Consider the following 17,144-nt stretch of genomic DNA (forward strand, 5'->3'; position numbering starts at 1 on the left):
AGTGCGTTATCATGAATCGCAGTTGCAAGTACGAGCCAAAGGTGTCTCATCACAACCGAGACGTTAGCTACAACAAATGTGAGCTTGAGTGCTTTACTGCTAAAACACCTTTTTTCATTCAATTTTTATTTTATTAATAGCTCTACAAAACAAAGAAAAAAAACAAAGCAAGGAAAGCCAAGAGCACTGCATAAAATGTGTTTTAATACTGACAAATCTTCCTGTCAAAAAACTAGTAGCCTTTCACTTTACAAATGGATCCATAAAACTGATGAACCGTCAGGTTCAGCTCAGCTTTTTCAATACCTGCCAGGTTAACCTGAATGTTGTTTTGTTCCAGCCAGTCTGGAAATTAAAGTGGCTACTGTTATGTGTAAACCTGCTATAAAAATTTAGAATTGCTGTTTACAAATATGAAACCACTGGGGCATCACATCTTATTTCTGAGAGAACACAGAAGTGTATATCCTGGATGCACTGGTCTGCAGCATCACTGATCAGCTCCCACCACTATGAATATAACAGATCATCTGATATTTTTCTATTTTAATGTGCTGGCGTATTGTATTGTACTGTATTACTTCTATTTTGCAGCCCAGTTTTGAAATCAATGACAGAGATGTGAACACAGACACTCGTTGAGTAAATTTACAGATTATTGCACAGCAGTGCTACGTGAGCCTGAATACAAATGTGGTGCCCCACCCAAAGAGCTCTTTCATAAGTGAGGAAGGACTTTCAAAAGCTGTGGATGCCCTGATCAGCGCACGTCTATTAGGTTCAATTCTCATTTAATTCACATTAAAAAACTTGGGGAAAAATTAAACAGAGAAAAATCTGGAATTTGACCTACTTTTAGTACATGTGTGTTATTGACCATGTTTAGGCCTTTGTACGAAAAGGTCTGTTTTTTAGTTTTATTCCTTCCAATGAAACACGTTCAGATGACTCTCAGGTGAATTGGATCTACTGGCTTTTGCACAAACTTACAGGGTGTATGCCAGCTTGAGCGCACGCTGTTAATTAAAGCAAAACAGACATACTAAATTCTAAAAAATTCTGAATTTAATGTTTCAAGAATTTTTATCATATTAATTACACTATTTAGGTGCTACTAAGTTAAAAAAAAAAACATTCTCATTAAAAAGATCTAGTGTATGAAGATTAGAATTCATATTCATCTACCTATGTGACAGAATGCTTTGGAATGACTTCAGATGTAACGTTAGATTGGAGGGGCAGATGATGTGTAGTATCCAGGGGTTTATACTGCACAGTTCATCACACCACATAGTAAATTTGGCTGCACAAAGATTAGATAAGAAATTATTTATCATCATAATGTTATATGACTGGAGCCTAGCCAACCCTTCACATTAATCACAGACACCAGAGCTACGCTCTCGTGTGCTCTGGCCTAATTTAACCCTTGCCTAGAGTGTATTTCTGCGTGTCTCCATGCCTTCTCCTTAGCATCAGAGGAACCTACCAGAAAACAGGGCTGTCTAGGTCATCCTTTACTGTGTAGTAGCCTTTGTTATCTTTAATGCTTTTAGTCAAGCCGAAGTCTCCAATCTTCACCGTGTTCTCGTTCTCCACCAGAACATTCCTGGCAGCAAGGTCTCGGTGGATGTAATTCCGAGAGCCCAAGTAATCCATGCCCTGCAGCGGAAAGAGCAAAACAAAAGAAACAAATTAAGAAGTTGTTACATTATACTATTATAACTAAATACAGCCTATAGTACTACCTACTTGGTCTTTAATATAACAGACTATTGAGGTAAAACATATTGACACTGGACATTTCCTGCATACTAGAGGGTTTTCACTCTATCTAATCCTCATGTGTAAGACATATGCAGAAGCTTGCCTGGCAGATCTGTGCAGCATAGGTAAGCAAGGTCTTTAGATCCATCTGGGCTTTGTTTCTGGGGAGATATTCCTTCAGGCTGCCTGCAGGCAAATACTCCATGATGAGTTTGATGGATCTGCCACCTGAAACAAAGATCAAGAGAGAATCCATTGAAGTCTTTACATTAGTGAAGTGTTGATTTGTTAGGTTAATTTTAACTGAAGGTTACTCTTGTGGAGGGCATTTTTAAATAGCTGATATGAAATCAGGATCCAGTCAAAGGGAATTATATCCTAATAACACAGTATACTCCACAGAGTTCATACTGTTATAGAAGAATAATCATTATGTTCATTAAAAAAAATGTACCGACAACAGTATATTTTATCTACATTATGAACAAAATGAACATCAAATCCCAGGACACACCCTATTTTTCCAAAACAGCAACTTCGTTTTCACACAACTTTGTTTTTTCCAAATGTCAAGTATGATCAAGTCAAATCAATGTGTGCTCTGTTCATGTTTAAGGTTTTTCAACATGTATACACCAGATCTATACGGGGCAAAAGGTATGTGTACATGTGGTTTGTATTTATTACCCTCCTCCTGGCAGATGCCCTTGTATTTGACAATATTCTCATGGTAAAGCTCTTTCAGGATGTCGATTTCACACCACAGGTTACTGCTCTGCTCCTCTCTGCTCTCTGGTTTCAGGGACTTCACTGCCACCAGCTCCCCTGTCCGGTCACCACGTGGGTCATATCGACACAGCTCCACCTTTCCAAAATGTCCCTGTCACATACACATACATACAATAACTCACAATGTTTTTACCTGGCAGAAACAATGGCCTGTTATTAGCAATCAGGAGGGCGTGTTATGGTGGTCTGCCAAAGGATATTCTGAATCTTGTAGGAATGCAAGTATTGTATTGCTGTTTTGTAAATAGCACATTAACTTGAAGCTACAGCAGTAAAATAGGACAGTATAAAGCATGACTTTTCATCCAAATACTGTACTTTTATAATGTGTAATACTCTAACAGAACAAGGAAACTTTAACTTATGATGAAAGGTCTATTCCTATCCTATGTGTAAAAACTCCATGACAAGAAAAGAATTAAACATGAGAAATTACCTCTCCCAGGTCTCTGATCTTCTTAAGGAATCTCTTTTCAAATACTGTGGGGTCCACTTCTAGAGTGGGCACAGGCTTAATGGAGGGGTCTGCAATGGAAACACACTGCATTAATATTCTTAAATCACATAGGACTCATCAATTACTCACTTAATGTATTTTAAATAACATACGTAAGTAAAAAAAGTATCTTTAATGTTCTGGGCTATCAGCCTCTGTTCACTGTGACAATCATTGTAATGAGTGATTCAGCCAAGGAAATACTAACATCAGCCAAGCTGTCAGCAGCATAGTAAAATAACAGATAGTTATGTAGGTAGCTAACTAAACTAGCTAGCAAACATCATTACCTGGGAGACAAAACTGACAATCCAGGATCCCCAAGCTAATTTTACTTAATAAAAAACAACATTTTAAGCCATGACCCTCACTTACAGTGACATTTTAGCTAATTACTTAGCCTAAATCGAATGCTACTGCCAAAGTTTTTTACACAGATAAGATGGTAAAAAGCCACTACTCAGTCTACACTGACAAATGACCAATGACACGTGAGAAAGTACCAGACTGTGTTTTTGTTACATTTTTCTGTGCTGGTTTTTAAAACCCCATCTAAACCACTTAAAATTCGTCAAACACTAACTTAATGAATTTTACAAAACATACTTACATAACAAAAGAAAAAAAAAAGTGGTCTGAATTAACTTCTCTGCAATTCTTACATCACGCCATAAGGGGGCAGTGTTTTTAGGACTGCAATAGACTAAGGTGGGGGTCTGTCAGGGAGACACAACTTACACTGTAATTCATTACATTTAACTTACTATCACTAGTTTATCTCAGGATGTCTGTGTCGTTTATGACCAGACTGGACAGGGTAAGAAATTTTGATATAAATGACAAGAGTCTTAACTCCAGAAAAGAGTAGAAAACATTAAAACATTACCTTTTTTCATTTACCCAACCATCTGTCTTGCTGTCTCAAGTAAATTCACGATGCCATTAGCATTTTCATTAGCTTGAAAAATTCACAGCCAACTGTCAACATCACCAAATAAAATCAAAGTTTTTCTTGTAATTTAATTTAATTAATACCCTACTTCATCATGTACAATTAATCCTGTATGAATAGTGCTATATTTTTATCAACTGAATCATAAACCTGAGGTTCAAAGAATTAAGAAAACTACATGAGCTAAGAGTGTTCTCATTTCTTAAGTTGCTGCTTAGTGTGTTTTGCTTTGTACCATTTCTTTAGATTTTCCTTACTCTGTTTTTCCACCATGTCAATGTCTCGGACAATGGCTCTGAAGAACGGTCTCTGGTGAGGATCATATGTCATGCAGTGGGTCATGAGCTTGGCTAGCTCCTGACAGTCCGGTGTGGCCAGCTGACACTGAGCTGCATAAAACCTCTCCTTCTGCTCAGAGAGAGAGAGCGATAGAGAGAGAGTACAAGAGGAAGAGAAATGGAAAAGTGATATTCCCATTCCCCAAGTTTACTGACCTTTGGCCAGTTTTGGGGATTTTGTTCCGTGTCAGGCAAAGTTTGTAGTGTATATGTTTACCTCTGTGAGTTTTTTGTCTTTGAGCGGGATCTCTCCGTTATAGCATATCTCCCACAGAGTTGTGCCAAAGCCCCACTTATCTGCTGCTACGCTCAGGTTAGCTGTGTCCTGTACACACTCAGGTGCGATCCATGGAATCCGGTCCACACATTCTGTGTGAACACAACCACACAAACACATGGTTAGATGTGTTTTACTCACAATTGCACATTTAGGTCTATTAAAGCTGATATGAAGCAGTAGTTTGGAGGGGGGGGTCTTATATACATAATTTATCCATCTATACTTATAATCTGGAATGTAAGTTCAAAAACATTTCACTTTAAGAACCATCAGGTTTACTCCCCAGCAGGTTTACTCATGCAGAACAGAAATGGGTGTGGAAGCCAAACTGTAAATCCTGCACCACTGCTATTTCCCGAATATAGTGTACAGGAAATATGAGAGCCTGTTCTACTCCTCTTTAGGGTGAATGTTATGCTGTTAAATATGTAATATGATCTCCTGGACAAATGGCCCTGCACTTTTTTTTGTCTCTCTGCACCCACCTCTTATATACACACATGTAAGCACACACATGTAAGCACACACACAAAACCAGTCTTTTCTTTCAGAGCCCAGTAAATAATCTTGGGCACTGCAATTCTTCCCAAAGTTAAACAGTACAATAGAGCTGGATGAGGGTCAGCAGAATTCCTGTTGGTTACATTATCTGGTAATACTTCACTGTAGGGTACTATTCATAAAGATACATGGCACCTCATTGTCACCTACACGGTTATTTCAGATTTCATGACAAGCTTATGCAGGTGTCATGTAGCCTTACAAATATTACCCTACAGTAAAGTTCTACCCATCATCTAATCTCATTCCACAGTGCCACAACTTTGTCTTACACACTACAGGAAGCATTGTCCACGAGCCTCCTTCAGAATTTTTCAAAACAGAAGCTGGCATTATGTTTGGGGTTTACTGTTGCCAAAAAAGAAGTAAAAGTATGACATTAATCAGCATTCAGATTATAACACCTGAATGAAGGCTTTGAAAGAACAGCATGCATGCTTTCCATCCTTACTTAATGATACTTCTAGGCCTGTCACGATTATGAAATCACTAATATAGTACAACCTCAAAGTTATTTCATATAAGATATTAACATCTACCTTTTAAGCCTATATCACTTTAGCTCTGTCCATTCACATTAACACTATAAACTTTAAATTACACTATATTTCCAAAAGTATTCAGTCACCCACCCAAATCATTTAATTCAGGTGTTCCGATCACTTCCATGGCTCAGGTGTATAAAACCAAGCCCCTAGGCCTGCAGACTGCTTCTACAAACATTAGTGAAAGAATGGGTCGCTCTCAGGAGCTCAGTGAATTCCAGCGTGGTACCGTGATCGGACGCCACCTGTGTAACAAGTCCAGTCATGAAATTTCCTCACTACTAAATATTCCACAGTCAACTGTCAGTGGTATTATAACAAAGTGGAAGTGACTGGGAACGACAGCAACTCAGCCACCAAGTGGTAGGACACGTAAAATGATAGAGCGGGGTCAGCAGATGCTGAGGCATATAGTGCGTAGAGGTCACCAACTGTCTGCAGAGTCTATCACTACAGACCTCCACACTTTATTTGGCCTTCAGATTAGTTCAAGAACAGTGTAGAGAGCTTCATGGAATGGGTTTCCATGGCCAAGCAGCTGAATCCAAGCCTTACATCACCAAGCGCAATGCATCGATTGCAGTGGTGTAAAGCACCGCCACTGGACTCTAAAGCAGTGAAGACGTGTTCTCTGGAGTAACGAATCACACTTCTCCATCTGGCAATCCGATGGATCACTCTGGGTTTGGCGGTTGCCAGGAGAACAGTACTTGTCTGACTGCATTATGCCAAGTGTAAAGTTTGGTGAAAGGGGGATTATGGTGCGGGGTTGTTTTTCAGGAGTTGGGCTACAGTGAAAGGAACTCTTAATGCTTCAGCAGACCAAGAGATTTTGGACAATTTCATGCTCCCAATTTTGTGGGAACAGTTTGGGGACGGCCCATTCCTGTTCCAACATGACTGCACACCAGTGCACAAAGCAGGTCCATAAAGACATGGGTGAGTGAGTTTGGTGTGGAAGAACTTGACTGGCCTGCACAGAGTCCTGACCTCAACCCGATAGAAAACCTTTGGGATGAATTAGAGCGGAGACTGCGAGCCAGGCCTTCTCGTCCAACATCAGTGTCTGACCTCACAAATGCATGGTCAAAAATTCCCATAAACACACTCCTACACCTTGTGAAGTCTTCCCAGAAGAGTTGAAGTTGTTATAGCTGCAAAGGGTGGGCCAACATCACTCACTCAATTTCATATGCGTGTGAAAGCTGACGAGCAAATACCTTTGGCAATATAGTGTATATAAACTGCTTTTTGAATGAGGCACATTCTCACTTAAAAACACAGTAACAAAAACAACTTGTTTCATTCTAAGGGGTTAAAAAAGTGTGATAAAGTGTCACATGGCTACTAATGGTATTTAAATCCACACAAAAGGTTCAAGTACAAGAAAAATGTCAGGTATGATCTCTGTGTTCTGATTTCTGATTTACATTGACTTAAGCCTTTTGGGTACAAGCTCTAGACAACTGCCGGTGTAATGCTCATATTAGCAGAGTAAGGCTCTTACCCTCTCTGGTGAGGACCGTGATGGGGATACCAGGGTCACTCAGCTTGATGAAGGGACCGCCCTCGCTTTCCAAACCATCTCGAGCCAAGAGAATGTTCTTAGCACACACATATCCATGTACAAGCTTCTTATCCTCCTACAGGACACACACACAAACAGACGATTACTGAGCTAACACAGAAACCATAGACACAGAGTTATAGAGAATTAGGTAAGTTACAGCAGTCCAGCCTGAAACATTTCAAAAATCACCTGCCAAACATAGACGTACTACAAAAACAGAGAAGCTCAAATGATAGTTGGGTCAACCACAAAAAACACCTCCAAACTTACCACAGAATTTGATTAGCAACATCTATGAGCTTCAAATTACTGGAATAAATGGTAGTGTTGCTGTACAGTAACTGGCTACATATGAGGCCAATAAGGCTGCATGACAGATTAATACATCTATTGCCATTGCAACTGAGGGATAAAAGGAGAGATGAGAACCCCCTCCGTAAAAACAATCCACACCTCTCCACAAAGATGGTTGTTCAGAGATAAATGGACAGCCAATTAATTGCCACCAGAAAAAAAAAATAGCACTTAAACACCAAAAAGCCTTTAATAAAACAGGCAAAAATTTATGTCCATATGAAAAGGGGTTACATGAGATAAATTCTCTAATTTCTCAAACATGTCAAGCAGTGGAGTAGGCTTGATTTTATTGACAAAAACAAGCCATGCACTACTTTAAGATTTTTGTCCCGTGACCAACAAGTTTTCTTTTAGCCCATGTCTTAAATCAGTACTGATATGTATATATGGCATCAGAACATTCTGTAGGGTTTTTAAAACCCAACAGTTGCGCTAGTTAAACTTACAAAGCCATGCAGCAGCATTCCACAAATTTAAAGTTCTCCCTCACAAAACATCAACAGGGGATTTCTATGTTTTGAGTACATCAGTTATTAAAAACAACAGAGACAACATATACCTACAATATCAGTAGCCTTAAGGTTACGTAACATGAAAATAACGAAGTAATTTATACCACGATTTACATAAATGTACATTCTGACGAAAAATGTGGTTTCTGGCCAGAAAGCTTTTTTTATTATTGAAACAATGTCACAAGCCTTGTAGGCAGCTTATTAGATTTTTTTTCACAACGGTAGGACTACATAGAAAACACTTTTGAAGGAGTGCAGACTGTTTTTCTAAAAGCCTTAAAATAAAAACAATGCCTGCATTTGCGTATAGTATTATATTTAATGCAGAATAACGAATACTGATTTTGTAAATTGGTATTTGCTTAAAGGAGAGGAGCAGGAAAATACATCCTGGATATGCAGAATAAAGACCAAAGGCAAAAAAAGATGGTTCACAAACCACAGAACAGGCCTCCCAAGCTCTTCCAAGCGCAAAGGTGGGCCAGTCTCCTCATAAGGCACATGTTAAAATATAGGTCAGTGTTTCTGTTTTAGTAATGCTCTATCTCTGTATCTTTTCTCCTCCCAACACCAGGTCCTGATACCTGGTTATCTTGTGGTTTAGTTTCAGCAGACAATACAAATTCATTCAAATTTTACCAACAGTTAGGGTTCAGTTCGGAAGTCACAGACTCCTTCTTCTGGTTTTCTTCCACAGTCCACATAACAACTACTGCCATAACCATGACAACATAACCAACTTATGGGTACACTGCGTTTACTTTGCATATTTTAGACACACATATGGTAAACAAATAATTCAGTGTATGTAGTGTGTATGTATTTACCAGATAACTGAGGGCGCTTGCCAGCTGTTTGGCCACCTGGAACTTCCATGAAGTGCTGAGAGGAGTCGTCTGTCTGCGCATGAACAGATCCAACGGACCAAACTGCACAAACTCCTCCACCATGATATCTACAAACAAAGCAGACAGAATAACATTCATACAGTCTGCCTTCATTTGTATGTGGACCTACATTTTAATCCCTCACTCTCATGACTGCATAATTTACATAATAGTGTCATAGATAGTACAAAAATTGCTACAGCAGTTATTGAACCATAAGTCTTAAGATTAATAACCTTAATAAGCCTCAAAAATACCTTAACCTTAATAAGCCTGTGGTTTAACATCATGTCCTTGTAAGCTTAAATAACTTTGTGCACAGTGTGCCATAATTCCCTGTGAAACAACATGACAGATATAACTACATATACAGTCAACTGTATTGCCTCTCCATTACAGTGTATATAGATCCATCAACATTGGCCATTTCTTCTATGTTCTTTTGTTTAGTCATTGCTTGGTAGCCAATGTGAAAATAAAATGATCATCCAGCAGATTCAAGCAAAGCAGGGCTTCAGCTTTAAAACCCACCCATACTGTATTTTAAAATGTAACTGCTGACACAGAATTAGTGCAAGTTCTGAGGAACTTGCATTTGACTTCAGACTTTCAAAAAACAAGATTTTCTTTGAGATGGGTATAACCTACAAATGCTTGTCAATGACAGTGATGAGGAGGCTGAAGATGCTTGAGAAATATCAAGAGTGAAGCAATACAATTACCAGTAAGAGCATGGACTGAAAATGCCCACTGATATGATATAGACGACAAAATGGTCACAGATCTTCAAGTGACCTTTTTAAGTTGATAAACATGTTCACTGTTCAGATTATTCATTCAAATTGTTTAGTTCTGTATATTTTTGTGTCAGTAAAAATCAGGATCTAACTGAAATATCGGCCTATGTTAGCAATCCATGATATTATCTGATAATTACCACATCTGATCATTTTCAGAAGTAGCACTGGCAGGATTTGATCTCACAAACTCCCAATGACAATGCAAAATCTTACTGAGCTCCTCAGTATAAAGCACTCACATTTTAACTACATGGCAGCCATAAAGACTGGCCTAGTGAATCTCAATGCAAAATACAATCATGGTAAGTAACACTGAACAACATAAAATAATGTAGAACCTTAAAACAACAAAAAAATATGAAGTGAACAAATGAAAGCCTTACTAAAATTTGCCTTTTTTCATCTGTAACGTATAATTTTTGCATACAATAACTGGTATTGCTGAAAACCTGAGTTTGTGCTGAATCAGATCATGGGAATAAAGGGCGATTCAAAAAGACTCATCTGATTTCAAAGCGCCATATTTTTACAACTGTGACGTGCCTAGGAACCAATCACATACCAATTGACAGAGGGAGTCATAGAGTTTCTGACTGCCACCAGAAAATGGCTCTCTTCAGTCTAAGGAGAGACGTTGATCCCTGAGCAGAAAGTGTTTTGTGTTTACCACTTCAATAAGAGTGAATCCATCACAACTGGGCAACGTGATTTTTGTAAGCAGTAACCCTCCAACAGCTCAGAGCATTCGCTGTTGGTTCCACAACACTGGATGATCCCCGAAATCACATTGAAAGAGCCATGAGTACAGTGACATATGACTACAGTGACTCCACTGAGGGACATGCTCAATTGAGTATGGGATGAATTTGACTATCACGTTGATGTCCATACAGCTGGAGGAGGTCATACTGAGCACTTGTAAAATTACATAAACTTTATGCTCACTCAAACCACTTACAATTGATTTCATTGTTGTGAAATGATTTACAAGTGAAATAAATCATTTTTAAACTGGATGAATCTGTTGTATCAGTACTTTACAGTTAAAAATAATGAGACATGGCTGCTTCTAGGCTTAGTCCTCAAAGGGTTCAAGGGTTAATCTCAACTGAATAAAAGCACAAACAAGCTTTCCACTGCTCACTCACATACACATGTATGCATGCACACAGACTTGTTTCGTCTCCTGCCTGATTGTTTTTCAGATCACCATCTTGACTGCTTATATTCCACCAGAGGGCTAATGTAAACAGGCATGTTTCCAGTGGCCTAAGTTAAAGGTAACAATACATATATCTGTCAGCATACACTTACCAAAAAAAAAAAAAAAAAGTTCAGCTGTCAGTTACAGACACAAATCAGCACCTTTACCATCCTGTAACGCGCCTATGATTAAAATAGCTGACAATAATAAAAAATAACAATAATATTGTGGCATCTTTTAAATTAACTGACATTTTCATGTCACTCTTCCTTCCCACATGCACTTCAGGTAAAAATGTGGATGTCACTTACTTTCCTGGTGATGCACACATACTCCATACAGCAGGGCAATGTGTTTGTGTGAGACCTGCCGCATCATGCTGGCTGTCTCAAAGAACGCCTAGGCAAAAAGAGTAAGAAAGAAACTCGTCATCCTTTGTGTTTTGCATGGCCATGTGGTCATTTCTGACCGCAACATTAAGCGTTACACATTCCCATATACAGGACAATCACAATTAACGAGATATGCCACTGAAGAAACCAGTATAACATAATGCAAACCTATACAATGTCATATATATCATCATGCATTGTATTATACACTATAAACCAATAACTTGGTTTATTACTTTTTAATTTATACAAAAACACATTTCCATAAGAATGAACATCAACAAACTTGATGGATAAAAAAAACAAAAAAACAATCTACTCGTAGAAAAGGAAATGGTCCACACAGACAAAGTGGAGCTTGCTAGTTAGCCTAGATTCATGGGAACAGAGAAATCAAAACACTGACAGAGAGTAAAGAGAGATGGTCTCACCAAAGATATATCCCTGTGTCCAGATCCCAGCACTTTCAGCACCACCCTCACCTCCTGAGAAGTGCCATAGCCCCCAAAATCATCTTCATCTTCGCTCTTCGTCTTCAGCACACCTGCATAGATGTTGGTCCTGGTGCCCAGGCCTAAGTGCTCCCCCTGAACACCAACATGCCAAAAACATCCTATCAGTTCTGTATGAAACAGTGCTGAGGTCAAGACCACCTTTGTCGAGTCCATGACTATGACCAGTTGAGACTGAATCAAGACATGGGATCAAGTCAACAATGGCGTTTACAGTACAACTTAATTATTCTTATTTCGGGTACATTTCATTTTGGGTTATAATTTGCATTTGAATCTCAAATGGCTCTCTTTTGCCTAAAAAGTGCAGTACATAAGTCTTAAAACAATGGATACTCTATCTAGTGTACAGTACGGGTGAGAATCTCTAGGCTTCACGATTCAATTTAATTACGATTCAGAGACCTGTGATGCGATTATAAAAAGATTATTGATGCAGCTCGATGCATCTTTTTTTCTATACAGGATTTCTATTTTCTCACTGTGTGAGCAAATTGGTACTTTTAAAGCAAAAACAAATAAAAACAGAATATGATGGTTTGCAAATTCTTTTCAACCTGCATTCAATTGAATACACTACAAAGACAAGATATTTAATGTCCAAACAGATGAACTTTATTGTTTCTTGCAAATATTCACTCATTTTGAATTTATGTTTTACACAACGTCCCAACTTCATTGGAATTGGGGTTGTATGTTCTAAAATCCGAATGGAATGGGAAATTTTAACAAGAAGCTGGCAAATGAGAAGTGATTTCAGCCTCAAAACAGACGAATGTTGAGACATTTTACAAAAAAATGATCAACTTTTGAAGAAAAGGGCCCTGGCAGAGATGGGAGGAAAGTGGCTATAGCTAAAGCTTAAAGCAGAACAAAGTCAGTCTGTGTTTTCATTTATATTTTTTAGCCTATACAACAACATTATCACATACTGAGACACTATGGACATAAAATGTTGTGGCTCCCAAGGTAGTTTGATTTTTGTTGAAAGGACAAAATGGCTCTTCTTTACATTTGGTTTGGCAACTCCTGACCTAACTTGGCTTTTAATGCAGTCGGATTTCTCTCTCATCTAATTGTGTTTTTGTTATGCGCCGTCACAGACTGCCCAGGTGCTGCACTTTCGTACATCCTAGATCTGCCCTTTGTGTTCTGTCAACATTGTTACAAACTAAATATTTAGAAAATGTATTTTTGACATTTGTGAATTGACGTCCACATTGTAATGCATCTAAGAATCGAATTTTGTTGAGTTATTTTTACTTAACCAAAGCAATCCAAATACAATTTGATTGATATTACCTGGAATGCACAATTAAAAAAACAAAAATATGATTTAAGAAAAATCTAATTAAATGGATATATCGGTTTTCTCAAATGAGCTCTTCCTGTTTTCATCATATGTCCATTCATTACATGTATCTTTTGGGTTACTCAAGTCATACAGTGGTGCTCAATTGCTGTAAAGCAATCAATCAGTTACCACAAAATACTGGGTAATAATTACTACTGAACTTACAAACTAACTATAATGGTTTAATTACATTAAAATAATTACATTGAGTGACAGGAATAAATATTTTGAGTTGCACCAACTGACAATATTTGTGTTGCCTTTGTAATAAATGAAGATATATTTAAATTGGATAATACATGTGTGCAACTTACAGTAAACTGACTTTTGATTCCATGAACTTGTCATAAAACTATTAGGTGACTGTGTTCATTATTTTGAGTCATGCTAACTTATGCAGGTTTATAGTGTGTAATTTCTGGGTGGAAGTGGGGGAGCCCTAAATCATGAAAATGTGGTTAACACTAATAGCCTATCTGTAGAGAATGAATTTACTTTTAAGACATTTAATTTAATTTTATTTTTTTTATTTAATATAAAGTTTTTGCATAATTACTGTATTCTTCCACCGCATGCTTGAAGTAAACTCCTGTTTTTACGGACTTGTTTTTACAGAGACAATACCAGATGCCAGATTACCCAGAAAACTTGAAATGATAATGCTTAACACTTTACTGCCAAATGTTCAGCTCCATCTGGAATGTTTGTATAACTATGCATTTTTTACGTTTCATACTCGTTAGCTTACTTATACAGTACGGCAGAAAGTGGTGCACAATTTTACCTGTTCAATCTCCTCTTTAAGGATGCGGTGGAAACTCAGCTGGCTGACTTGAGGTTGCCTCTGAGGAGCGGGCTCTCTGTCTGTGGTCATCACCAACAGATTGGAAATCTCTGAAAGACAGAGAAGAATGGCCATTGACACAGGTAGGCACCTGACACAGATGTCTCGGTGTCGTCCTTTCGTCTCTGCTTAGAAAAGAACGTAACCACTACAGTCTGGATCAAATTATAAGATTGTGCAGATAAAAAATTGCTCTGATTTAAATGTATACTACATTATTACACCTAATCAAATATAAAAGCCAAAAATGCATGGAAACAAGACAAGTGAGTGTATTTATATAATGTGTTTGCTCGTGGTTAACTTGCTGTATGTGTGGGTGTCTCCATTCTGCACTGCTGTTGTTGTTTTGTGTGTGTGTGTGTGTGTGTGTGTGTGTTCTTCAGATGCTGTCTGAGGAAGGAGGAAGTTGCACTGTGTCACTCAGAAAACCGTGGTAAAAACATGCCATAAAGTTGTTCTGAGACAGAAAGATAGTTTAAGACAATTCTGTGTTTTGCATGTAGGTGTCTTGCAACATCATCTTGATTTGCTTAACAGGTTGTTAAAAATGCATCATACACACACCCATGTGTAGTACCTGAAGGCAAAACAAAAGTGTTTCACAACATGACCTGCTGAGATCTTGAAGTGAACAAGAGCTGAGATCTTAAAGTGAACAGCAGCGGAAAACCACATTTACTACACTTCCTGCCTGACACCAATGCCTCAGCATGTACTCATACAGCACGTGGATGTAAACAAAACAGTGTGGCTGCCATTTACACGGGGGCGTACGCATTTTATTTGTTTTCCAGACTCCTCAAATTGTCTCCAGAATTGTTATTTCTCTAGTTTTATTTTTATCTTACAGTCAACAGATGTCTCTGTATTTTGTCCACTTATACAGTACAGTAAAAAACTCAAAGACCACCCTTTCATTTATTTAATTTCCAGTCAAAACAGCCAGCAGGCACAAGCTTTTCATTTTACTGTACAAAGAAAAACAAATATTCCTTAAATAGGAACTTTACAGGAGAGTGCAACAATACGCTTATTTGCTCTTTACCTTTCAATGTAAGTCAATGTACAGAGCTTTTATTCCAAGTGATTTTAGAGCGTTTCTATTGGTCTATTCAACATGTAATTTACAGACAACTTAAGGGACAGCTGGTGTATTAAAATGAATAATCAACAAAAACGGTGATAGTTTTCTTTGGACAGCAGCGATACATTTCACAGAAAATTACACAAAAGCCTCCAACATTGAGGATATTATCAACATTAAATTATACATTTATTTGCCCACTCTTTACATTTGTGCATCCTTCTGCCACGTTGAACTCTTCCATCCTTATAGCCTCATAACCAACCAGTTACAGCTACACCTTCCTAACAAAAGCTTTCCAACAAGCAACTACCCAAACACAACCTGACCTTTGAAATTGCAAAAGAACGCCAAAAGTGGACATCTGAAATGTGGAGTAAGGTTTCATGGACTGAGAAGTCTAAATCTGAGACTTCTTCAGATAACTTGGACTACGGGAAGCAGAAAATGCAACCAAATGTAATAAAGTCAAACAGCAGGTGCACTAAATACTAAAAATTTATATTTAGTTGTTTAGGCTTCTGTGTGCAGTTTTGTTAAATATATTTTTCTTTTTTCCTGACACTGAAAAATGAATAACTTGTACTTTAGGGCAGTTCTGACTGACTGTGTATGTGTATATATACACACATAGCAGGACAGGTATGGTAACGTGGGCAACGATATCAGAAACTAAAATACCATTACTGCAGTTTAGTCAAACATGTTCAGTGTTTCCCATACATTTATAATCTGGTGGTGTGGCAAGATATATAGACACCTGCCAAATTCTATTTATTCACATGGTAAAAGATTTGAAACCATAGTAAACATTGACTAGTTTCCTTAAACTTCTCGGAAGACTGCTAACAGGCTAAAATGCAAACTTACTTTACTGATTTTAATACTTTAGGTTAAAACGTTTGAAGAATGGTTCACTGTAAGCTGTTCCATACAACATATATGTTACCAGAATGCCTGTAAGAAGCTTCAAATCTCTGTGTGACTGTGTGTATGCTTGAGCTGTGAAGTATTAAACCAGCTAGCTTGATGCTAACATAATATATGAAAAAGCCATTGGCAGGCAACAGAAATCAACATTATGGTAATAAATGCTAATCATAAAGTATAGGCTTCCACAATAAGCATAGTTAAGCTCTACCAAATTAAACTTAAAATCTATACAGCTATGAGATGCAGTAACAAAGCAGCTGGCACAATACTGCATATGTTATGGGATGCCATATGAGTGCCATGGACCCCAAACTCTGAAATTCTCTTCCTCAATCCCTCAGGGACTGCTCTTCTCTTTCCTCTTTTAAATCTGACTTAAAGACTTTTCTCTTTAGTACACATTTTTCTTCCTCCTCCTCTGCATAGTTTGTGTAAGGCGCTATGTAAATGTAATTTATTATTATTATTATAGAAGAAGAACGGAGGCTGCCTACTGACACACATGTATGTGCAGCCAAGATGATGACGGGTGATAATGTTGATGATTGGTCAGGGTGAGGTGCGAGGAGGGAAAACATGCCAAGATATTATTGTTTTTTCTAGCCACTGGCACACGGCAACCGAACGTCAGACAACATTTAGAAGTGGACAAAAATCACCATTATGATTTCAGGTTAACTTTAATACACCTCAACTAACAAAAAAAATCTGTATCTGAAAGGTCGGTCAAGACTTCACCTATAAAAACTGAGTGTACCTTTAAAGACTATTGCAGCAGTATCAGTTTGCCTTCAGTACACAGACGTACAATTTGCCTGGTTGACTTCAGTCCTTCATGAGGTCTGGACCTTAGACAAGGACGCTAGTTCATGAAATCTGAACTTGCACCAACACTGAGTGGCCACTGCAGCTGCATGAAGTCAAGCTGGACTGTTTGTCTCAACATGCAACTTTGTGTGAG

The 17,144-nt window shown here is 38.0% G+C and overlaps 1 protein-coding gene across 5 annotated transcripts in view; it reads right to left on the bottom strand.

Annotated features, from left to right (window-relative positions):
• jak1 (Janus kinase 1) overlaps window positions 1-17,144 on the bottom strand; it is a 55,991-nt gene that overhangs the window by 3,841 nt on the left and 35,006 nt on the right. For all 5 annotated transcript variants that reach the window (XM_017684581.2, XM_017684579.2, XM_017684580.2 and 2 more), the window contains exons 11-21: window positions 14,104-14,213; window positions 11,885-12,040; window positions 11,373-11,460; window positions 8,998-9,125; window positions 7,236-7,371; window positions 4,560-4,711; window positions 4,262-4,412; window positions 2,993-3,081; window positions 2,455-2,647; window positions 1,871-1,995; window positions 1,490-1,662 (exon numbers count right to left, since the gene is read on the bottom strand). In XM_017684581.2, coding sequence (XP_017540070.1) covers window positions 1,490-1,662; window positions 1,871-1,995; window positions 2,455-2,647; window positions 2,993-3,081; window positions 4,262-4,412; window positions 4,560-4,711; window positions 7,236-7,371; window positions 8,998-9,125; window positions 11,373-11,460; window positions 11,885-12,040; window positions 14,104-14,213 — 1,501 coding nt within the window. The remainder of the gene's footprint in view (window positions 1-1,489; window positions 1,663-1,870; window positions 1,996-2,454; window positions 2,648-2,992; window positions 3,082-4,261; window positions 4,413-4,559; window positions 4,712-7,235; window positions 7,372-8,997; window positions 9,126-11,372; window positions 11,461-11,884; window positions 12,041-14,103; window positions 14,214-17,144) is intronic.

This window comes from Pygocentrus nattereri, chromosome 26 (assembly GCF_015220715.1).
Source record: "Pygocentrus nattereri isolate fPygNat1 chromosome 26, fPygNat1.pri, whole genome shotgun sequence".
NCBI lineage: Eukaryota > Metazoa > Chordata > Actinopteri > Characiformes > Serrasalmidae > Pygocentrus > Pygocentrus nattereri.